This window comes from Alternaria ethzedia, assembly GCF_023757985.1.
Source record: "Alternaria ethzedia strain BMP 0044 chromosome Unknown scaffold_43, whole genome shotgun sequence".
Lineage (NCBI taxonomy): Eukaryota > Fungi > Ascomycota > Dothideomycetes > Pleosporales > Pleosporaceae > Alternaria > Alternaria ethzedia.
The window spans coordinates 1-23,870 of NW_026056236.1; the positions used below are offsets into that span (position 1 = coordinate 1).

A 23,870-nucleotide genomic window follows, 5' to 3' on the forward strand; every position below is an offset into this window, starting at 1 on the left:
AATAGTATATTAATACTATTACAGAGCTTAGGTTTTTAACCTCTAAGTTCTTATACCTTAGAGATTCTAGTCTAGGCTTTATATTTAGTTATTATTATATAACTATTTATATTAGCAAATAGAAATAAAAATAGAAATAGGTTTTTAGTTTTAAGATAGTTATTAAAACTTCTTATATAAATTGTTATCAATAAGTTAGTTATAAAAACTACTTATATTCTCTTATTATTTAGTTATTAAAACTGTAGCTTAAGAAAGTATATAAAGATTATAATAACTTAGTTATTACTATCTTTTTATTATTATTAAGCTTTATTAGAATTGTATTTATTATTATTTCTTAACAAATTAGAAAAATTTCTAGTAAATCTAATTACTTACGTAATTAAGATTTTAGTAGCTAGTTTTAATTTACTATACTAGAAGATTCTAAAACACCTTTATTTGTCTTAGCCTAGCTATTATTAGAATTATTACGTAAGATAATAACTCTTATCTTCTTATCTCTCTTTTTATAATTACTAAAAGATCTAGTAATAAACTAATTATTAGTCTATATAATACAACGCATAGACTAATATAATTAGTACTAGTCTAGATTATAAATCTAGAAGATAAGAAGGATTTAGCAGACTTAGATTATAAATCTAGAAATTAAGCAGATTTAATTATAAATTCTTATCTTTAGACAGAAATAGGCAGATATTTATATAATTATTCTAGTAGCTATTTTCTATAAAAGAAATAGCAATTCTCTATAGTTATTCTTTACCTAGTAATAATATTATTACTTTTTACCTACTATCTACTCTATAATTACTTTATTGCAATCTTTATTAGTTATACTATTTATTATAGTATTTAACTACTTTGTTCTAACAAAGCTATATTCTATTATTAGAGAATAGTTATTATTATCTATCTATTCTTTACACTTATATTATTTTACTTTCTACTTTAAAATATATAAACTTAATTTAAAGTAGAAGTAAACTTTTTATATTCTTTAGTTTTTATAATATCTTTTTTATAACTATAGAGATATATTAGTAATTTATAATATTTATAGAATTTAGAGAAAAATAGTATTAAAAGATAGAAAAGAGCTTTAAGTTAGTCTTTACTAAATCTACTTAAATACTAAATAGACTTATCTAGTTTATATCTATAATAGAGATGTAATAACTTAACTACTAGTTAATAACTTAAACTTTCTACTTAGCTATCTAGGTTTTAATCTTATATTAAGTATAAAAAAGTTTAATATATAGTATTTAAATTACTAGTAATAGAACTATTTAATCTTCTCTTTATTTACTATAGATATAATACTTTCTTCTTAAGCTAAGAAATAAGAAAGATAAAAAAAATAGATTTATACTCTTAATAGCTCTACTATAACTATAATAATATTATAAATATTATTTTATTCTTTACTTACTTAAAGTAAGCTATTCTTACTTACTTTACTTTAGTTTTTAAAGTAGCTTTTTATAACTAATTTTTTTTTAGTCTAATTTTAAATATAACTATTCTTTTTTTTATATAACTTAAATATACTTATAACTTTATTATTCTTTTTAACATTAATAAGTATAAAATAGAGATTTATAGTAGAAATATTTTTTTATAAGTAGTATTTTCTTAGTAAATTTAGAAATAAAGTTCTTAAAGAATTAATACTATATAAAGCTTTATATACTAAATAATAAATCTTATTAAAAAATTAAGTTAAGAGAAAGATACTATAATATAGTTCTAAAACTACTAGAAAGTATATTTTATATAAGTCTTAGTAAATAATAATAGTATAATCTATCTATTCTATATACTATAGTAGAGTAGATATTTACTAGAACTATTTACTAATCTAATTAAAATGTTTTCTAAGTAAAGTATACTATAAGTTTAAATCTATTAGTAGTAGCCTTTAAGTATTATAAGATAAACTATTAAAATTACTAAAAAACTATATCTTTAATTATTTTAAAAAAGTAATATAAATAATTTAAGTTTACTAACTAATAAAAATTATAACTTTAAAAAGGTTAACTAGTAAAGCTTTAGAATATAATATCTTTATAAAAAGGTAAGTTCTAAACTTAATTTAAGTATAAAAAACTTATTATAATAAACTTAAAGTACTAACTTTATAGCGTCTAATTACTAAAAATATTATCTTTATTATTCTTTATATATTTTAATATAAAGCTATCTTTTCTTAGTAAACTAATTATTATATAGTAAAAGCTACTTTATATACTATAAGATTAATTACTAGTATATAGAAAACCTATATTTTTAAATCTTAGGTATTTTTTAATCTTATACTTTGTACTATTATTCTAGTAACTAAGCTTTTAGATTTCTAGTACTAGAGCTTCTAAATTTATATTAATACTTTTATATTAAAAAAGTGCGTAAAGATATAAGCTTCTCTACTATTACTAATCTACTATAGTAGTATCTTATCTTTATATATTAGAAACTAGCTTAAATATTCTACTATTATATTATTTATTACTTTAACAAAACTATAAACGCTCTTTTCTATTCTTATTAATAGATTCTTAAACTTATTACTATTAGTTTTAAGCGCTAAATACTTCTAATCTATAATTAACTAGTCTACTTACATTTAGAGCTATCTAGAATATAAGAGAATAATAATTAAATTTATATTTCTCTTTATACTATTATATTTAAAATAGAAAGAGCGCGCTAGTAAGGTCTATATTACTTATCTAAAACTATATACGCTACTACTAAATAGAATTATATCTATAATACTTTTAACTAAAGAGGTAATCTAGATTTACTTAGAGATAGAGTTAGCTCTTAGTAAATACTTTTTTAGACTCTAGAATATAAGTAGAAATATAATAGTATTAGTTTAAAATACTACGCGTAGGTCTTTAGTTATAGTCTTACTTAGTAGAACTATTAGCTATACGCCTCTAGTGTTAAGTTTTAAAATCTTAATATACTAATATTCTAATTTAGTAAACTTACTTTCTATTTCTTTAGAATTAATAGCTATAAATAAGTTATACTATATAATATCTAGCTTACTACTAGTCTCTTTTAATATACTTTTAATCTTATCTTCTAATATATATTTAGCTTACTTACTATAGATTATACTATTTACTATAATTTAAGAATATATAAGAAGTAATTATATAAAGCTAAAACTAAAACCTTAGTTTACTTTAGTAATAATATATACTATATTATCTATAGTAGCTATTATTAGTAATATTAGTAATATTAGTGTAATATAATAGTAGATAGTAGATATAGAAGAAGAAGAAATATTAGAAGTAGCTATATAGTAGGCCTTATATACTATGTTAACTAGATATTACTATCTAAAAAGAATGTCTACTCTATAGTACTTTATTTCTAATAATAAGTATAGTATACTAATTATACTATCTTATCTATTATATTTATTATATCTATTATTACTCTACTTATAAAGCTCTTACGATTATTATAGATAGAATAAAAGCGTATATATTAATTAGTCTAACTAGAAAGCTTTATAATTAGCTATAGACTAGAGTCTACTTACTATAATTATAAAGGTTAGCGTTTTATAAGTATTACTATAGTGTGTTAATATAATACTTATATTAGATTACTACTCTAAGTCTTAGTAAGAAATAGTAAAACTTTAGATAAGTATAAAATAATTAGATAAAAGTAAAATAATATATATATAGTATAAAGTATAATATTATAAAACTATATAAAAGTAATATAATATTATTAAGAGCTTTATATACTAGCTAGTATAAGTCTTTAAAGCTTATATAGCTTTATATCTTAAAAGATCTAGTTACTACTTTAAGCGTTAGCTAGAAGTAGAGTAGCTTAACTCTACTAAAAGTTACTCTAGATTTTATTTTAAGAGTACTTACTCTAGATTATCTAAGCTAAACTATATTACTAAGTATAAGTAGTTAAAAAGATATATAAGTAAGTATCTTAGTAGTTAAATATCTAAGTAAAGTATATATACTAGTACTTTAATAGTATACTTAGACTATAAGTAATAGAGCTTAATAGAAGTTATAAATTACTATATTTAGTCTTATACTATATATAGAAGCGCTTAGTAAAAAAATACTTTTATTAATAAAAGAGATTATAAGTAAAATATACTATATAAGAGAGTAGCTATAAATCTAATCTACTTTCTAAAAGTAGTATAGTTATAGCATTTTATAAGTCTTTTATATAATATCTATACTTAAGTTTTTAATTTTACTCTTATAGAAGATTTATATACTATAGTAACTAATTAAGTAGAGTACCTAATAACACTACTTTCTAGCCTTGCTTTTTAGTAAATAGACTAGAAAAGGTTAGTTTCCTCGCGCGAAGTCTTACTAGAACACACTAAGGCATACGAAGCCTCGACAAGCAAGGCATACTTAAAGGCTTGATACCGCAAAGATCGGGGACTAATAGGAGACAAGATCCTTGCGACGTCAGCCACTGTGTCGTTGCCACGGCTCCGACACTAACGTCCTCTTCGCGGAAGGCTCATTCCATTCCGCCCAACATCTCGCCTTCGCCCTCTTCCCCATTCACTCAAGTTTCCATCGTCATCTTCGTCGTCTGTATCCACATTCCAACGTCCCTCTCTATCCCAGCTACCCCGCACACTATCCTGCCCTTCGCCATCTACGACAATCTCAACTCGACTCTCCAATACCATGTTCTCTTTGCTCTCACTCGTCGTTGTGTTCTTCAGCTCAGTTCCTCGCTCTACCTCGTCGATCGCTCGTTTGACTGCGCGCTCGTGACGTTTGCGACGGAGATAGGTATGCTCGAGTACCAGTAATAGCACGAGTAGGAACACCAGGATAGAGGCAGTAATGATGCCCGCCTTAACTGGAGTGCTGAGCTGAGAGGATGATGGAGGTATTTCCGTTGACGTAGCAGGCGGGATGGACGAGACATCTTGTTGTAAGTCTTGCGCGGATGAGATGCCGTCATCTTGTGCGGCTCCAGCTGCCGAAGATCGTGATGTTATGGTTGAATACCGCGTCAGTGCAGTGCCAGCCATTGTCTGCCGGGCTTCTGAAAAGCAGGTCTGGTCAACTCCATCAGTCGCGTTTACCAAGATGAGAACAGCACATCAAACAACACGTACCGTGCAACTGATCTTGACAGTCCCAGAAAAAGCCCGATCGTTGACCAGCGACGCATAGATGAGCTTCATTTTTGGGAACGCAGTCAGCGATGGGAACTTTAAAGTTCAATGTAATTGACAAGACTGAAGCGCGTAAGATTGAACAGAAGCATTGTCGAGAAGAAGAGGGGAAAGCGGCGGTATTGCGCTCGAACAAAACAATCACAACAGTCTCATCGTGTCTTTCTGCAGTAGTGTACCTGCAGTAGCACCTCAACGACGCAATGCCTCCAGCATCGACATGTCTTTTTCGCAGCCCGAAACAGGGTAAGTACTTTCCATTCATCGCAGCAGTCGCAATCGGAGCACTAATCTAATGCAAGGAGCTTATTATTCTACCTCAAAAGCACCATATTAACAATCGAGACCACAGATGACGGCCGTATTGCCAGTATTTGCTAGTTCAAGCCCTGAAAGGAGAGACACGATGATGAGATGCTGAAACACGCCCCTCCCGCCACGCGACGCACAACACATATGTCGTGTAACATAAACTCCAAAACAACAGTTCGCTGCATCAAATCCAAGGCGAAACTATTACTAACCGTCTCTAGGACCACCAACAATCTGTCTCCACCATGTAGCCTCGTCGTTCATGCTCCCGTCATCTCAGCATCAACTCAACGCACCCCCGACCCCTCAACAACAAGCTCCTTCCTCACGCTTAGATAACTCCCAATCTGGCATCTCAGCCCATCAAACGGTCTACCAAGAAGACACGTGAGGTAGCTAGTCGGTTCCTGCGGGTCATTCGCCGTGATCGCTGTTGCGCCGTTGAGTATGGTGGCGCGACCATCGCTACCGTCTCTGCACGAAGGAAGTAGAGTGTTAGTACAATCTGAACACGTGAATACCATCGTATCCCACCGATGCAAGAACAAAAAGGAAGTAGAGCAAAACATACCCAACCCGATAAACCCACAACCAAAAGCTCAACTCAGCCCTCCTCTCCCCAACCGCCTCATACCCCGTCATCCCAAACGACACATCACCCACCCCACCCTTCCCATCCACACAACCCACCACATCCTCGATAATCGTCCCGTTCTTCATCGTACCCTTACAGTTCCACTTCGACGCCGGTAGTGGAGCCTCCTCTGGCACCAGCACATCAAAGTCGATGGTGGAATCGAACTTTGAGCCTTCGGGCCAAGGGCCGTTGCCGGGGATGCCGGTGCTGGTGCTCATCATGTGCATGTCTAGGCGGGTGATGTGCCATGTTTCTGCGGCGGCGAGGGAGGTGTCGCGGGCGTAGAGGGGGTGGGGAGGGTTAGTGGGGAGGGCGGCGGTGAGGGAGATGAGGAGGGGGAGGAAGGTTATGAAGGGGGTGGGGAATATCATGATGCGAGTTTTGGTCTGTGATAACGATGTTCGATATTAGTGCTTTTGTTTCGAATGTTGGCTGGTTGGGTCAGGCCGAGTTGAGCGATGTCGAAAGCAATGAAACTTGAATGTCCAGCATCACAAGCCCGCACCCACGGCTGATATATACCTCTCCCACCTCCAACGCATATTCCTTCGTTGATCCCACGCCTCCATGTTTGCTCGCCACAATGCAACCTCACCCAGGTAATGCTGCGCCATGACGTGACCCTGGTACGAAGTGCATCGAACCATAGCCCCATCCCAGCCTATAACACATGTAAGCAGCGCCAGCATACCTCGTATCGTACGAGAATATCATCAGCCTTCCAGCTCAAAGGCTCGTATAATGCATCGGTACCGAGTAGACTCTGCTCAACAAACTGGTGCACGCATTCCTCAACTGTTGGTGTCGTACAGAGGGACGCTTAGTCGCATTAGCGGTCGCACAAACACGGTGTATCCAGGGAAACGATTGCATGCACATGTACGGATACGGGTACCTCAATATATATCCTGCGCGCGCTATAGGATAGCGCTGATAAGAAGGATTGAGAACATTCGATGTACAGTAAATGTCGCTGACTGCTGTCCGTCGTACCTGCATGGCGGTTGCTCAACGCCGTTACCAAACACACCCGCTGTGAGACATATCAAACCATAAACGACACTAGACTACCGTGGTATTCGTACTCGTGTTCATCCCACCCGCGCACGTATCGTAATGGTCTGCGCCACGCGATTCCAGTGCTCATGCAACTGCAACGGTCCTCCTCACTCGCAATGCAATCTCAGCCATACTGGACAAGTTCCACTCACCCTGAACGCCCTGTGCAACTGGAATGTGTTCTCCAGAGTTGATGACATGCACCTTCATCTTCTCGTGGTACTTGAGACCAGGCAAAAGTTTGGGGGTGACGAGGAAGTATTGACTCGTGTTCTCTTGGCATGCAATGTCCACCATGCGCTCGTGGACCATGCGTTCGTTGCGGGGATCCATACCCTGGTTGATTTCGTCGACGACGCGGAAGGGTGACTGGGCAAGGTCTTGTAATGCCATGAGGTAGAAGATTGTTGACACGGCGCGCTCGCCACCAGACTGGCGGTGAGAGTTCAATACGCTGAGCGGCTCGTTCTCTCTGTTGAGATCATTAGCTAGGTTTGCGTATGAGCACGATAGTCTGAGCTTACCGGAAACGGACTGAAATCTGGACGGACCAGTTGTCAAAGTCGTCTTCGTCTTTGTTCACCTGGACTTCACCCGCGCATCCAATCTGCTCAAAGTTGTGCGCGAAAGCCCCGCTGATCCTACGAATGAGAACGTCGAGCTGAGGCTCCCACTGCTGGCGGATTTCTGTGATGTTTTCTTTGATCTCTTCGAGACTAGCAGCGTACTGTTCCAGGTTCTCACGCGTTTTCTCGATGTCACCCGCACGCTTCTGATAGGCCCTGATCGCCCCAGGATTACCTTCGGCCATCATCTCTAGCCGGGCGTTGACGGACTGAACCTCTAGCTCCAAGGCCTCGAGTGTGGGAAGCTCCTTGTATTCCATGACGATCTGCCTTTCTTCTTCGCTGAGACTGTAGATGTCGCTCTGCGTAGCCTCTTGCAGCTCTCTGTACTTGGCCCGAAGAACTCGCTCGTGATTCGTGCGCTCGTTGATCTTTTGTTCTTGTGCTTTTTGTCGGTCCAGTATCGCGCTGTTCTCTTTTATGAGGCTCCTGAGCTCCGACTTGACTTCGATGAGCCGGATCTCAGCCTCGACAAGCGATTCGTGGAAGGCCCTCATTTGGGTTACAACTTTCTGTGGGATCGTCAGCAGGACTCCAGTGACCGATCGTTCGTGACTTACAGCATATTCAAGTGTCAGGTTCGCGACATGCAATAGTGTAGCACGAGCGTCGGCTTTGATAGCTTTGATGCGGGCAGTAGTTTCTGCATTTTCCTGCGTTTTGCTGTGCAGGTCGGCCTGTTTCGATGCTAGACATAGTCAGCGAACACTCCTTCTCACTTATGTAAGATACCCACCAATTTTGTCGGGTAGAGCTTCCCATTCGGCGAAAGCCTTCTTCAAGCCGTCTTGCTCAGCTTGCACAGCGTCCTACCACGTTGTCAGTATTTGGCGTCTCTGCATCCAGTGGCGGTTGCATGTACCTTCTGTTGTTTGAGATCCTCATTCTCCCCCTCGAGTTTGCTGACTTCGTCCTTGAGGATCTTGTGGTTCTCGCGTAGCTCTTCTCCCTCGTGCACTAGCCCTTTTTGTTCCTCAATGATGGCTCTCAACTCATCCGTATTGCCTGGCTGATCTACGAAAGATTGCGCTGGCCTTAGTGGTAAAACGGACGTAGAAGACTGGTTGTAGCGTGAGATCACGCGATACGTGTCCGAACCACTCACCCAGCTACGAATCGGGCTTCGCTCTTCCACAATCTTGTGTACATCATCAGATAGTGGCGTTGCAGCATACGCGATTTGATGCAGTTTACAGCCTTCGCAAAGCATGGCCAAGACCTCGTCGGGTCCTTTGACGTAGTCTAAAATATACCCCTCAAACCCGTATTGGGCCAAGCCTGCCCTGGCCATGGGCGGTTGATACGAAGAGAGGGGCTTTAGTGATGTTCGAAGATAGACTTCGCTGAGTCCCTGCCCGCCGTTGGCTTTGTTACTGAGCAGACGCTTGCCCAGCATCTTCGAGTCCTCGTTGGTGGTACAAGTGATGGCAATGAGGTCGCCCTTTTTCAATTGACTCTCGAAGGCCTTAGCATACTTGGGATCTGAGACGGAACATTCCAGTATAGGTGGCCCGAAGACTTCACCTTTTAACTGCAGAGACGCTTTGTTCCTTTGAATCCATTCCCATGCGCCAGCGGTCTCGCGGGAAATTCTCATCAAAAGGCTGGCTTGCTTTCCGCTCTGTGTGTTCAGCCGATCCTGATTAGCTTTCAGCTGCGTGTGTCGGGCTTTCACGACACCAGCGCGGGTAGCTAGCTCTTTCATGCCACTCCTTTTGTCGGAAATGAGGCCCATGTTAGTAGAGATCTGGTCGCGAAGATCTGACTTGCGCTGCTCGTAAGATTCGGCGTCGAATTGGGCGGGTTGGTCCTGTCGCTGGGCTTCCAGCCTGGTGATATCACGGTTAAGGCGAACCATATCATCTGCGCGCTTTTTCTTTGAACTCAGTTCGGCTTTGATCTGATTGTCAGTTTCCGCCGCTTTCGCTTTGCCGGTCTCAATTTTTGTCGCGAGCTTTTCAGCCTGTGTCTTGATCATGTCGACCCGGTTCTTGCGAAGGTTCACGATTTGCTCAATATCGTTCTGGTACGTTTCGACTTCTGCCTGTGCCCTTCGCGCTGGTTCTATGTCGATGTTGATTTGATCGAGCTCCAGTCTGGCGTCTCGAATCTCTGCCTTTACTGCAGTAATCTCAGTCTTGAGAATTTTCGTCTCGATGATAGGCTTGACCGACTTCAAGCATTTCGACTTCCGCAAAAGGCCTTCTCGTTGATGGTAGCGATCTACGTCATCTTTTGTTGCGGTTTGTGCCTTCTCCAGCATGTCCAGATGGCTGCGTTCGTTATTCTGCTTCGTCTCCAAAGCGCGTTCTTTTGTACGCAGTTCCTTCAACTCGTCATGCCATTGTACCATCTGCGGAGGCGCTGCAGCGCGTTGAGTCTCCCGTAATCGGTCGACGTCGCTCATCCTCGCGAACTCCACTACACGGTCTTGCGGTAAAAACTGGCAGAGGTTGTCGATCTGGATGGAATATTGTCTGGCCATTTTTTGTACATCTTGCTGCGGCACACGTGGACCGTCGAGAAAGAATTGGGACTTGTTGTCGCGCTTGCGTATGACACGCCTGACAATGCGATTGGGGCCATTGCCAGGACCCGTTGCGAGCTCGATCTCGATGGTGGCTTCGGCAGCGCCGTGTTTGACAAATTGTCCCACCTCTTTGGCTCTTCCCAGGTGTTCGCTGCCCCATCCCAGACCCAGACAGATTGCGCAGACCAAGGTACTCTTTCCTGTGCCATTGGGCCCGATGACCATGTTCAGGCTCGGCCCTAAATGGAACTCCGCAGCCGTGTATGTAACGAAATTTTCGAGCTTCACCCTGGCGAGAGAGCCTGCTTTGAAGTCGCCTTCAGTCGAGCCGTGTGCGTCCCCGTTGGTTTGCGCGGAACCAGAAGGCGCGTCTCGGCCATGGCGGGCGCGTTTGCCGTTTGTGGAAGGTGAGGACGAGGCATCGGAGGACTCGTCGAGGTCCTCGCTGATCGCGCGCGACGGGCGCTTTCGTCCTCGCTGGACTAGACCGGGCATTGTAGTGGTGTCGTATGTGGGTTGACGTAAGGTGGAGTGGGCTTTGTGATTGAGGGGACGAAAGGGCGCCCGGGCGGGCACTAGCAACTAGCGCGTCGCCCAGGATCCCGCGGTCAGGTGACTTCGTGAGGATCCACGAGATTGATTCATCGTTGAGTACAGGTTGCATTCTGCGTTCTCCGTAATCACTACCTTCATATCCGTGCATTCATCTACTAATACACGACTTCTCGAATGCATGCAACGCACTTGCCCGCCCAATAAACTATGCTATCCGAACTAAACGCCAAATCTGACAATCATACTATGACGTGTGACTCGTCTCAACTTCACAGCTTCCAGGCGCTGCGATGAACACAGAAACAGATATACGAAGGAGAGAAAGCGCCGACGCAACCAGTGCCTCGACACACAGAGCGACACGAATGTTCTCAGAATATTGTGCCAAAGTTCTCCTCAACCATGGGGAGCGGTTTCCTCGGGCTCGATGGTTTGCCGTTCTCGTCGGCTGTCTTCTTGTGACGGAATGTGACTACAGTATGATTAGCGATTGACATCAACAAATTTGAAGATCAAGACTTACATCCTACGAATAGACCCTTGCCCATTTGGACGTTGCGGTCCTGCATGGCCTCCAAAGCAGCCTGCTTCTCGTGTACCTCCTTGTATTTTGCCATGTCGGCTTCGCTACCGAAATCGTCGAAGTATCCAGCATCTGTCTCACTGTCCAGTTCGGGTACGAAGGGTGCCTTCTGCTCTCTCAGCCTCGCCCAGTCAACCTCGGCGAAGTACTGATGGGCATGGATCTCGGAAATGTTGCGGAAGCGGGTAGACTTGGAAGCCACGAGACGGATGATGAGGTCCCATGTGCGCTTCGAGAGGAAGTAAGATGGGTCTTCGTAGACGGGCTTCCGTAGAACCTTCTTCCACTGCTTCAAGTTCTGCCAGGTCTCGTCTACTGTGGCACCAGCGAATGGCGGGTAACCGGCCAGAGCCTCGAACAACATGCATCCCAGACTCCAGTAGTCGACTGTGTAGTCGTACTCATCGCCTTTTAATACTTCAGGTGCCATGTAATCGGGACTGCCAACGATACTCTTTGCGTAGTTGACGTCTCGCTCGCGAAGAGAGCGGTAGTTTTCTCGTCGCTGGGCTGCTGATCGCTCTTCGATGGGTCGGCCGAATGGCGAAATGACGTCGCTGACGGACTCGAGCTTGATGCGCATCGACTCAATCTTGGAGGGTGCAAGAATACCAGCTGCAAGACCGAAGTCGGTCAACTTCACATGGCCAGTGCTGTCGATCAGGAAGTTCTCGGGCTTCAGATCGCGATGGATGTAACCCAGCTGATGTAGCGAGTCAATACACGAGAACATTTCGGCAATGTAAAAGCGCGCATGCCGGTTGTGCAAAACACCAGTGTTGTTGAGAAGGGTGCGGAAGTCGCCTCCGGGGACGTATTCCTGGCAGTTGTCAGTAAACTGTTCAAGACTGGGTATTGATGTGGCTCACCATAGCAAGATAGATGCTCTTGTCGTCTTGAAAGGCGTAGAGCAAGCGAACCAGCCACTCGCTCTTAGCTGTGGTAAGGATATCGCGCTCTGTCAGGACGTGGCGAACCTCGTCCAGCTTGAACAGCAGCTTCTTGCTCATGACCTTTAGAGCGCAGACCTCACGCGAGTCCTTCTTCTGAGCCAAGTAGACCTGTCCATAGCCACCCTGTCCGACCTGTGTGAGGATCTGGAAATCACCCTGCCTTAACCGGGTGCGTCGCTTGCGTAGGTTGGCACGCTCGCGGCCGAGGTACTGTGTGAGGGCATCGTTGTACTCTTCTTCGGGTGTGTCTGGAGGGGGAGGGTTCTGAGCCTTGAACTGGGTCAGGCGGCTCTGGCGGCTGTGTACGTAGGTGAGGAGATCGTAGTAGTAGTCGAGGAAGTCTAGATAATCATTAGCACTGGATGGCTGTGGTATAGGAGAGACAGCCTACACAGCTGGGTCACGTTTGCCAGGCGCTTTACGGCTGGCTTTCTCGCCTTCTCGAGTTCTTCCGGGGAAAGACGCTGTGGGCCGTTGATGTAGCGTGTCGACTGGCCGTCCTCGCGCGTCCTGTAGGGCTCCTGCCGCGACTGTGCTGCGTGTGTGAGGTAGCTCGACTCCTTCTGCAGGCCTGGGCGGCCACTCGGGGGCGTGTTCTCCTGGTTCGACTTGCGTGTGGGGCTGCCCGGGGCGAAACTGGGACTCTCCATGTTGCCGTAGTCAGCGCCATTGCTGCCGATCTGCAGTTTGTTGGGGGATGTGGGCGATCCGGGCTTCGTCTTGGATGGCGAGCCCATAGTAGGCAGCAGCCGCATGGCATTTTCGAAGACATGCGGCAGATCGAATGCGCCGGGCGGCTGGTGGTGTTTGCTTGGGCTGCCCTGGGGCGTCTGCTGCGGGCTCATAAAGGCCTCGCCCGTCGGGGTGCCTGGGCGGTCCATTGCGTTGTCGCGGATCTGGAGTGGAGGGGGCGGGGCGGGCAGTTGGAAGCTGTCTCTGTTGCTGTCCTCCATGACGCGATGGCAACTGGGCGACGGGGAAGGAGCGGTGGATGGCAGCAACTAAGAGCCGTGGGGCGCAAGCAGGCACGAAGAAGCAAAGAGGCGGCAGTGGGGGCGCAAGCAATCGGCGACAGCAGTCATGCAGCGCAGTATCTCTCACGATGTCTTGTTTGACGGGTTTGGGTGTATCGGGTCAGGTTTGTGTTGATGGCGGGGTGCATGTTTGGGGCTAGGTGGGCTCCGGGCAACGATGAATTCCAGGCATCCCGGGAAGTGGAGCCCAGATCGACGCAAGGGCTGCACATGCAAAAGTGCTATCCACAAACATGCTGATGTTTATATGCCGCTGACCACCATGCTATGTACATATCCAGTCTGATGCCTCTTCACCCCATTACGCACCTAGTGTGCAACACTCACCAAAACTCCCTACCTGTCTACAACGCCTCGACTGCCCTGCCAAGGCCATCCGTGTAAAACAATGATATCATAGCTTCGAAAATCGCATCCTGAGTCGAACACCTCACAGCACTCACGCCTGCTGAAAGTGGCCGTAGAGATCAGTGACGTGCATATTCTGGCGAGCGAGCAGATCAAGAAACGCTTGCCCCTGCATCATGCTCGGCATGAATCGTGGTGCCGGTGCTTCGATGAGCTGCTTCCGACACATGGGGCAGGTAACTTTGTTCTTGTGTGTTCTGCACGTATCAAACTAAGTCGTGTCAGCAAGCATCAGCTATCTCCATGCGACTACCACTTACCCATTGACCTATGCAGAACTCTCCAAACGTGTGTCCACACGAGAGCTCAATCGCAATCTCTTCCTCTTCCGTAGGCGACACACGTGTAGCGGCATAGTCTTTCTGGCAAATGTCACAAGCCTTGGACGCTTTCTCTGGAAGCGTACTTGGTAGATGGCGCTGGAGACTGGTTTTCAATTGTTCAATCTGGCGAGCGGTAGCAATGTTGGGATCGAATTGAGGCGGGTAGCGGCCCGCGATACGCGGCCGCACTTCTCTAGATCGATGCCTCATACGACTCAGCGGCGGCGCACGGGCAGCCGCTTCTTCTGCGTCAGACGACGTACTGGAGTGGGAGAGGTCAACCGAGTATCGTTCAAAGTTACGGCGATTCGACGTGCGCGGGGATACGCTACGGTCTGAGCGGCGGCTTGGAACCTCGTGTGACGGCCACGGACGTCCAGGCAATCCAGAATACAGTGCCTCACCTGGGTGGATTGTCTGTTGAAGTGGTGGTCGCGGATGCTGAAACCGGGCTTCCGGGGGTGCTACTGAGCCCCGTGGTTCGGGGAAGCGTGTGTTGTCAGTAGGCATACTACCTGCCACAGCCCCGGCACTCATTCTGTGGTCGTGTCTTCTGTAATCATTGCGATGTCGGGGATTCGAGGGAGGCGCGGCATGTGGTGACCCTAGTAGCGGAAAGTTGTGACCCGGTGCTCCTAAATGATGGCGCAGCTGGTCACCTTGAGAAGGGTCGTAGAATGCCTGGCCGGGATAAAGGTGCGGAGGCCCATTCCAGGTTGGCGATGGTCTTTGAGGGTTTGTGAACTGGTACGAGTGTGCATGAGGAGCATAGTAGTGGTGACGCATTCCAATAGGTGGCAAAGCTGGACATAATTGTGGGTGGCTGCTGGTAGGCACATTTGGTGCATCCTGAGCCTGAGACATGGAGGGGCTGCTATTGGACATGTATGGATTTCGATATATCGTTGGCAGTTGTTGTTGGAACGGTGTATGCGCGGCGAGAAGCGGGGCAGTCAGCTCTGCATCTGAGTTTCGAGCGCCTATCCTATCGTGAACCCAGGGACCCGCGCCGTATTCAGACTCAGCCATACGAGCAGTTCCACAGACGTCTTGCACCTTTTTTCACGAGCTGTGTCGTTTCGTAAGCTGTGTCGATCGGTGGCGAGCAAAGGTCTGGAGGAACGCGGATGTTGACGCTATCGTGTATCGATTGCGAACAACTGTCAGAACAACTCGGCCTTGATTGAGGCAGTCGTTGGGCAGAGGGGTTCGTGGTAGAAGGCTCGATCAGCGTCATGGGAGCCTTATCTGCGGCTAAGCAAGTACGTGCGGCCCAGTTGAAGCCGTGCTTCACGGACGGAGTAATGCAAAGGTGGAGTGAGCTTGAAGACACAATAGCAGGCTGCAAAAGACAGCAGACCGCAGATGCAAACAGGAGTGTTTGTGGAGGCTGGAAACTGGGCCGTAGGTGAAGATGAGGGGTTATTAGCTCCATGTTACGTTGGCACGCTCGAAGGCGAGCGCCCAGCATGGATCGAAAGGATGGTGGAGACAGATCAGGTGCACTCCGACTTGACTCGCTACGTTAATCTAATATGACCAGTCGTCGGAAGACGGAAAGCGCAGGGCACATGGTTCCAGGCGTCACGCAGCGACCTAGCTTCCAGACGTACTTGGTCGTTTGCCCTCATAGCTCTAGATCGTCAGTATCGAATGCAAGAGCCCTCATCATCACCCAATAAATCGGACCCTCAGCCGTACCCAGCGGCGCGATGCAGGCGGAAGTTTGGGTAGGGACAGGCTCTCGGTACAAGGTGTGTTTCACTCAACAGGGTGTGCCCGATAATGCCGAAGCTTTTGATCGGTGGCTATGCAGAGACTCCACTAGCCCGACCGGAGCGGCCAAAGCATATATATGCAGAGGGTGAGCCAGAGTCTCGCGGAGATGGCATAGACGCGGCCCTACAAGCGCCCTGCGCGAGGTAATGGGAAAAGTTGGAACAGTGGCTGGCTGGGGCTGTGGGACATGAGCGAGACGCCGCATCAGCGCAGACGAGGCGACGGAACGCTTGACGTTGCAATGCGGAAGTCATCACGGGCTAACCTTGGAATGCTGAGGCTTTGGCGCCGGAGTGCGGAAGGCGAGCGGCAGGAGAACATGGTGCTGAGCGGCGGTATTCTGAGCTGGCGGTACAAGTAAGCAGAAAATTCACGCCGACCACATTCTTTCATGCCCAGGTGCTCAAGTCTGCGTTCTTGGAGCCTTCATCCACCTTGGGCTTGGCACCCCGCCAGTCATGTGACGGCGAGTTATGCCGCGGGAGAGACCGGAGGCAATTCCCGCGAGCATGAGGTCAGAGCTCGGAACGGCAGCATTTTGCGTCGCAGCAATTATCCCAATTATCCATCTTCTGTCTTTTGACCTGCGACTTGCGCTCTAGTTCCGCCGCGCACACGATTAGCCAGTTCGGCGTCTTCTCCACCCCCTCTCCCCATCCTGCCCCCCGCCAGCAGCTGCTGCTACCATGTTCCGAAGCGCAACGAAGCTCCGCGCCGCCGAGGCCGGAGCATTACGATCACTCGCACATGCAAAGGCCAGCCCCTCCTTCTGCTGTGCCCGCAGCACGCGTGCCCTCTCCACCTCTCCCCGCACTCCGCTGAAGACGCAGAGCCTCTTCCAGCGCCGCCAATTCAGCGTCACCAGCAGCATGGCCAACACACGCACCGAAAGCGATGCCTTTGGCGAGATCCAGGTCCCGTCGGACAAGTACTGGGGCGCCCAGACGGAGCGCTCGCTCGAGAACTTCAAGATCAACCAGCCCCAGGACCGCATGCCGCCGCCCATTGTGCGCGCCTTCGGCATCCTCAAGGGCGCCGCTGCCACGGTCAACATGAAGTTTGGGCTGGACCCCAAGCTCGGCCAGGCTATCCAGCAGGCCGCTGAGGAGGTGGCCTCGCTGAAGCTCATCGACCACTTCCCCCTCGTCGTCTGGCAGACGGGCTCCGGCACCCAGTCCAACATGAACGCGAACGAAGTCATCTCCAACCGCGCCATTGAGATCCTCGGCGGCACCATGGGCTCCAAGAAGCCAGTCCACCCCAACGACCACGTCAACATGTCCGCCTCGTCCAACGACACCTTCCCCACCGTCATGCACATCGCCGCCGTTCTCGACTTCGAGGAGTCGCTCCTGCCTGCTCTCGCCAGCCTGAGGGACGCGCTGAAGAAGAAGGCCGACCAGTGGGAGAGCTTGATCAAGATTGGCAGGACACACTTGCAGGATGCCACACCCCTGACCCTCGGCCAGGAGTTCTCTGGCTACGTACAGCAGCTCGACTTTGGCATTGAGCGGATAAAGACCTGTCTCCCGCGCCTCAAGATGCTGGCCCAGGGTGGAACAGCCGTCGGAACTGGCATCAACACGTTCAAGGGCTTCGCAGAGGACATTGCGTCGGAAGTCAGCAAGATGACCGGCAAGGACTTCGTCACGGCACCCAACAAGTTCGAAGCGCTCGCTGCCCACGACGCCATCGTCGAGGCCCACGGCCAGCTCAACACCCTCGCAACCTCGCTGTTCAAGATCGCCCAAGACATTCGTTTCCTCGGCTCTGGCCCGCGATGCGGTCTCGGTGAGCTGAAGCTGCCCGAGAACGAGCCTGGTTCCTCCATCATGCCCGGAAAGGTCAATCCCACACAGTGCGAGTCCCTCACCATGGTCTGCGCCCAGGTCTTCGGTAACCAGGCCGCTACCACCTTCGCTGGATCCCAGGGTAACTTCGAGCTCAACGTCTTCAAGCCCGTCATGATCCGCAATCTGCTCCACAGCTCGCGTCTGCTCGCCGACGGCATGAGGAGTTTCGAGAAGAACCTTGTTGCCGGTCTTGAGGCGGATGAGAAGCGCATCAGCTCTATCATGAGCGAGAGGTGAGTTACTCTCCCTTAACTATAGATTCATCACATAGCTAACTTGACACAGTCTCATGCTCGTTACCTGCCTCAACCCCGTCATCGGCTACGACGCTGCCAGCAAGACCGCCAAATACGCACACAAGAACAACCTTACGCTCAAGGAGGCTGCGCTCAAGCTCGAGGTCATCAGCGAGTCGGACTTTGACAAGTACGTCAGGCCCGAGCTTATGGTCAACCCTTCCGAATACAAGCCGAAGAACTAGGCGCCGTGATGGGAAGCAAATAGTAAAAATGTAAAATACAATACAATACAGCATACGTTAGCGCGGCTATGAGTCAAGTGGCATCCATACTATCGCGTCACCATCCTCCTTATGACACTGGTATCGTCATCGTAATGCCAGTGTGGTGAAAGATTCTAGCTTCGTGATGGAACATCACTTTGAGACGCTGATGAGCTTGGTCACGTCACTTTCACACGCATCAAGACGTATAACCAGGTTATAAGTATACCGTAGCATATCAGCTAAAACCCTTCTACAGTGTCCAACACATTACCTAATCACCCCTAGGTTTCCACTGATACATTTCACTCAGACTCTCCGATTCCAGTGCTTATTCCGTACGTCCGTATCCATGGTATCATCCTCGCCTATTGCAACTTCCGTCCATTCGGTGATCACACATCGTGATGCCCTCAGGTTGACCACTCCATCTGCGTTCCGGGTTCTGGCCTTTGCTGCATAACGCCCATGGCAGTTGATGGGGCGTGTTGGTTCAGATGCTGTTGTTGTGCTGGTCGCTGTACTTGTTGCTGTACTTGTTGCTGAGCTTGTTGCTGAGCCTGTTGTTGCACTTGTTGCCGCCATTGCTGCTGCGTTGAATACTGACCCTGCTGTTGCGCCGGTCGATCAATTTGTTGTCGCTTCTCAGGCACTTGTCGAAAGAACGTGGGTTGTCCAGGTGCGGTGAGGTCAATGGTATCGGCGACTGGCTGGGTTCCTTGTCGAGCATCAGACGCAGCGTCTTTTGCAAGTAGCAGAGCGTGCTGCATGTGCATGGCCTGTTGAAACGCTACCGGAGTGGGTGGTGTATTCGGTGACCAGGTATCTTGCGTCGGCCTGGGATGTGTCAGATTTGTCGCGGGTGGTGATGGATACGCTGACTGTGGTGCCGTTGCTCGGGCAGGCTGTGCATTTCCTGGGTCTTGAAGTAGGTGCTAGTCCGATTTATTAGTTTATGATCTTAAGCAGACATCATGGAGATGATGTGGTAGGTACTCACGGGGAATGCGTTATCCTGGACGACCTTTTTGAGAGAGGTCTCTATATTTTGTAGGTGCTGGCCCCTTAGCCCATTCAGGAGTACAACATTATACTCCATCCTCTGCTTCACCTCTTCCCGGTGGTTCTGAATAGTCGTCTGGAGGGAGGCAGCATCGGCATTCCTTGCTGCAGCGAACTGCTCGTGGGTAACACACTTGGCGGTCATTCCTGTATGGTCATTGCGCATCTTGCCGTAGTTCTCTTCCAGTACGCAGACCCTATTGTCAAGTTTGCGAGATGCAGGGGTACCGCGGTGCTTTTCCAATGCGACAAGTCGGTCTTTGCAATTACTCAATGAGGCAAGTTCATTCTTCAACTGTAAATAGACTGCGTCGACCTTATTCTGAGGATCGTCGAGAGCGGCGGTAGCTGTTGTGGTAGTCGGGGGTGTCAAAGTCGGCGTTCGAATGGAGTGGAGAGCGACTTCCGACAATCCCAGACGGGAATCGAAAGCATCAAGTCTGGTCGTCATGGCCTGAGAACCTTGCAGTGCCGCATCATACGATACCACAGCATTCTCAAGCTTCTCGACGCGGTGTTTCATGCCTTCCAGGAGCTGTGGTTCTACCATCGCATTTCCGAGCTCTTCCATACGCTGAGAGTTACGGTCCAGGACCAGAGCTGTTTTTTCGAACGCTTCCGTATGCTCGCGGGATTGTGCTTGCACGGTATCAATAGCGGTGGAGAAGTGATCTGTCGTAGTGGCGAGCTTTTCCGCCGTCTCGGTTCTGAGGAGTTCTAGACCTTTGATCCAGGCGGTTTTGTTGTGACGCAAGCATTCTTGGGTATGGACCACTGCTGTCTCGAAGCGATCTTCTAGGTGGTTTCGCAGTTCGACAACGCTCTGACTGTAGGTATTGCCGGACCGTTTCAGCGACTCTATCCGCTGCGTAAGATCTGGCACGATCCGATCTGTCCTTTGCAACTTTGCAGTAGCGATAGTCTCGTGGGCACGGAACTGGTTGGAGAGATCATTCAACTGTTGACCGGTCCGGGTGATTGACTGTTGTGAATCCTTGATCGTAGTCTCTAGTCGCTGGTTACGATCCCTCTCAGCATCCAGTTCGTTTCGCAGCTGCTGATTCTGCGCCTTCTGAGCATCAATATCGCTTTGCAGTCCTTGGTTGTCCGCTTCGGACTTTGTCTTGACGTCTTCGACAAGCTGTTTGAGATGCGTCATTTGCGCTTCCATGCCGTCCACCCGGCCGTTCAGTAACTTGACTTTGTCATAGACGAATTTGAAACATTTTCTCAAGTGCCCGGTGACATGTTCAGTGTCCATCCATGGATAGACGGTGGAAGCAGGTTTGCTCCGAGTCTGCTCCATGATGTCGACTTTCATCATCGCAAGGTCCACGGTGCTCGAGAGTTGCTTCCTGTAAAGATTGACGCTTCTCTGTAACGATAATTCGAGCTTCCGCTTGCTAAATGCCGGGATGTCTGGAATAGATCGTTGGGAAGATGCGAACTTTTCTCCAGTCACATGCGGATCACAGTAAGAAGCCGCACGTATTCTAACGGAAGAAGACGTAATGCATAGAGCCATGGTCGACCCTCTCCACGGTAGCGATTCTCCACTCTTCCGTACATGTATCAAACGTACCATGGAATGAATCCCTGCTTCCAAGCAAGAGCGTCCAATCATACAATGCGATGTCTATCATTGCCACCCAGGTCGGAACGCTGGAAACGACAGCTCGACTTTTACTGTTCACCGCCACCAGCGAGCTGCAAAAAGGCGTTCGACATCTCCAAAATAGGCACCGATAGCGAGAGCACTACAGCCGCAGCGACAAGACCATTAGGTATATGGTTGGAGAGCGAGCAAACTGTGACGTATTGGGCTGGAACTTTGCAGCCTGGTGGCGCTACCTGGGACTGTTTGCTTCATGACGGCGTAAGTTTACTCGCCAACACAAAAGAAGGGCCTCAGGCACAAACTTGAGGCCGGGGAGGTCGTTCTCGTGTCCGTCCAGCCAATCGCGAAATGCAGATGGAGGGTATGGACGCTGTTTTCTTCCTGGTGGGGTCGTGGGTAGAGACACCACTAGGCTGTACAGCTGCAGGCGCGTATGGTTCCGAGAAGATAGGGAACTTGCTTTGACAGCCTGTCAACGTGGTCCCGTTGTAGCTAGGGCGTTTTTGGTATTTCACGAAAGAGAAGATGGACGCGATAGAGATGGCGGCGAGGCGAGGACAAGGCGGTCCGATGCGGCGCTACTGGCACGCTAAGAAGAGCTAGCTTCGGCAGTCAGTTCGCGTGCATCTCCCCCGCCATGATCATGCCACCCACATGCTTTCAATTCTGCCCGCTACACGCATGCTTGACTGTATGGCCTTGCTGCAGCGATATCGATGTCCTCGTTTTCCCTTGTTTGTAAGCCCCCAGCCGTGCCGCCGTGGCGTTTCTGCGCCATGTCGTACGGCTTGCCGCTGCCTCGTCGGCTTAGGACGCCTGCCAATACCGTGCGTGGAAGCCGCTGGGCCATCACATGAATACGATGTGTCTCATTCATACATGCGCCGGTGATCTTCCCCAAGACTGTCTAATGAGTTCCCGTTATCGTTATGGCGCGATCTGAGCTTCCCGCTGCTGGCTGCGTATTGTCAGAGCGCCTTCTCTTTCAGGAAGCAGCGTTGTGAGGGACGAAGCTCGCATCTGCGGGATTATACCCGGCTATAAGTGGATGTGTTATACACACTGGATGTCGATTGCCTGGATCTAATGCACGCGGAAGTCAGTACATGCAGACCCGGATGTTCGGCAGGTCCATTATCGCAAATCAGTCAGTCCCCAAAACCATTACCCTGATTGAGATATTAGTCTTTGAACATATGTTTCACACCACCCCATTCAAGAGGAAACTGGGTACCCTGGAGTCGAAGTTGAGGTTGGGTTGCATATTTTGCATCTTTACATGTTAACATAGGATTCATGTTGGGCAGTTGTTTCGTGGAACAAGGTGACACACCGGACTTCCGCATGGAAAGATGCTACGCTTAGACGGCTACGGACAGTAAAATAGCTGTCTTAGAGCTTTGTCGCAACAACTTTTAATGTGGTACGGCATGACTCAATGTGTCTATAGAACTTGCTCAGAGACAACCCTGCGAACCGGGAGTGAAGACCTCGCGGGGTCTATGAACGCTCAGGCGGAATCTTGCAAGACATGTTGGACCGATGTTGAACTCACCCGTTCATGTTCGGGTGACGTGCCAGTCGCAGCTACGTCATGGCTCTCAGCGTTGCAGCTGAGTAATGGCTGGCGAACAACTCGCCTTCACTGCTTGAGCGAGCGACTGTCGTGACTAGGACAAGACAGCACCTAGGGGTTTCATTCTCACGTGCAAATGTCGACAATGGTATGCGGCCCGCTTCCTGAAAGCGGTATACGTGCTGAACGCTGGTGCATGCCGACCTCGCTTCTAGAACGCGCAGCGAAGGCTTATTTTGCAACGTGCCCTAGCTTTGATTACTATGCAATACATACAGAAACCATATACCCAGAGCACCGAGCAATCCTCGTCGGATCAACGTGGTGGCTGTTACTTGTCTGCAAGTTGTATCCCGTCCGTGGCTCTTTGCGCGGTTGATGAATTTCTTGTCTTCTCCAACGGACACCGCCTAGGAATGATACTTACCCCACAGATCAAGCATGTTGGGAATCATGCGATTGAGGATTCATAGTGCTCATGGATTCACCGACGCTTGCCCATGACCGGCCGTAGTCTCCGACATTGGCCGCTCGTACGAGTTCATTGCTGTGCAAACAGGCAATCTCAGGCCAACCGAGAATTCGGTCTTTGGATTCACAGGCATTACCATGCTAGGAACTTCGTAGTCCCCACAGATTCTCCATGGGGGTGGGACCTTGAGCTCAAAACTCCTGCAATTGAAGGCATAGCGATCATGGACAACTATCACAGTCGGTAGCGGGCTTACTGCCCTCCATCGGGTCTGATTACGATGCCCATCATTACCAAGTAAGATCGGACACAGCACTCCCTCATACTTCCGCGTCATTCCCATTCGCTTCATGTGCATCGCGTACACGAGGTCTACCGACGTTGTCATCCCACTTTCCAGCCTCACTAACGTGCTTGAGGGAGTACTTCCGCAAAACTTGTATCGCGCAGCTCTTCTATCCACTGTTGCACGACAAGATCACCTAAACAAGCTACAGCCGTTTCCTAGCTTTCGAATTTCGCGTCAATAGCAGGTCTCCATAGCATGACGTTTCAGGCTAGATAGTACTACGCGGCTCTGCTCGGACCCCGGCCTCTTCCTACCCCAGAGACCCGCCAATCAAGACCCATCAACAAGACAAGCACCCTTGAAAGCTTGTCGCGGGGCCCCATGGGCTCAAGTGGGTTGATGATAGCAGAGCGTACCCACGCCGAGGTCGAATTCAGAATGCATAGAGTATATAAGCTCTCCAAGCTCTCCA

At 47.6% G+C, this 23,870-nt stretch overlaps 5 protein-coding genes across 5 annotated transcripts; 1 reads left to right on the plus strand and 4 right to left on the minus strand.

The window, feature by feature from the left end:
* Nucleotides 1-6,110: 6,110 nt before the first annotated feature.
* Nucleotides 6,111-6,547, minus strand: J4E87_010091 (uncharacterized protein; the record flags this gene model as incomplete). Its single annotated transcript, XM_049381665.1, has 1 exon — nt 6,111-6,547. A coding segment is annotated over one exon (437 nt), but the record flags the coding sequence as incomplete, so codon positions are not given.
* Nucleotides 6,548-7,319: 772 nt separating this feature from the next.
* On the minus strand, nt 7,320-10,886 carry J4E87_010092 (uncharacterized protein; the record flags this gene model as incomplete). Its single annotated transcript, XM_049381666.1, has 5 exons — nt 7,320-7,707; nt 7,760-8,373; nt 8,422-8,549; nt 8,598-8,670; nt 8,724-10,886. 5 exons carry the CDS (start codon nt 10,884-10,886, stop codon nt 7,320-7,322), a joined length of 3,366 nt encoding a protein of 1,121 aa, XP_049228525.1.
* Nucleotides 10,887-11,317: 431 nt separating this feature from the next.
* Nucleotides 11,318-13,435, minus strand: J4E87_010093 (uncharacterized protein; the record flags this gene model as incomplete). Its single annotated transcript, XM_049381667.1, has 4 exons — nt 11,318-11,418; nt 11,470-12,349; nt 12,399-12,823; nt 12,874-13,435. 4 exons carry the CDS (start codon nt 13,433-13,435, stop codon nt 11,318-11,320), a joined length of 1,968 nt encoding a protein of 655 aa, XP_049228526.1.
* Nucleotides 13,436-16,712: 3,277 nt separating this feature from the next.
* J4E87_010094 (uncharacterized protein) lies at nt 16,713-18,360 on the plus strand (the record flags this gene model as incomplete). The annotated part of the gene is made up of 2 exons (XM_049381668.1): nt 16,713-18,112; nt 18,165-18,360. The coding sequence occupies 2 exons, from the start codon at nt 16,713-16,715 to the stop codon at nt 18,358-18,360; spliced, it is 1,596 nt and encodes a 531-aa protein (XP_049228527.1).
* A 514-nt stretch (nt 18,361-18,874) lies between these two features.
* J4E87_010095 (uncharacterized protein) lies at nt 18,875-20,749 on the minus strand (the record flags this gene model as incomplete). Its single annotated transcript, XM_049381669.1, has 2 exons — nt 18,875-19,171; nt 19,382-20,749. The coding sequence occupies 2 exons, from the start codon at nt 20,747-20,749 to the stop codon at nt 18,875-18,877; spliced, it is 1,665 nt and encodes a 554-aa protein (XP_049228528.1).
* Nucleotides 20,750-23,870: the final 3,121 nt, after the last annotated feature.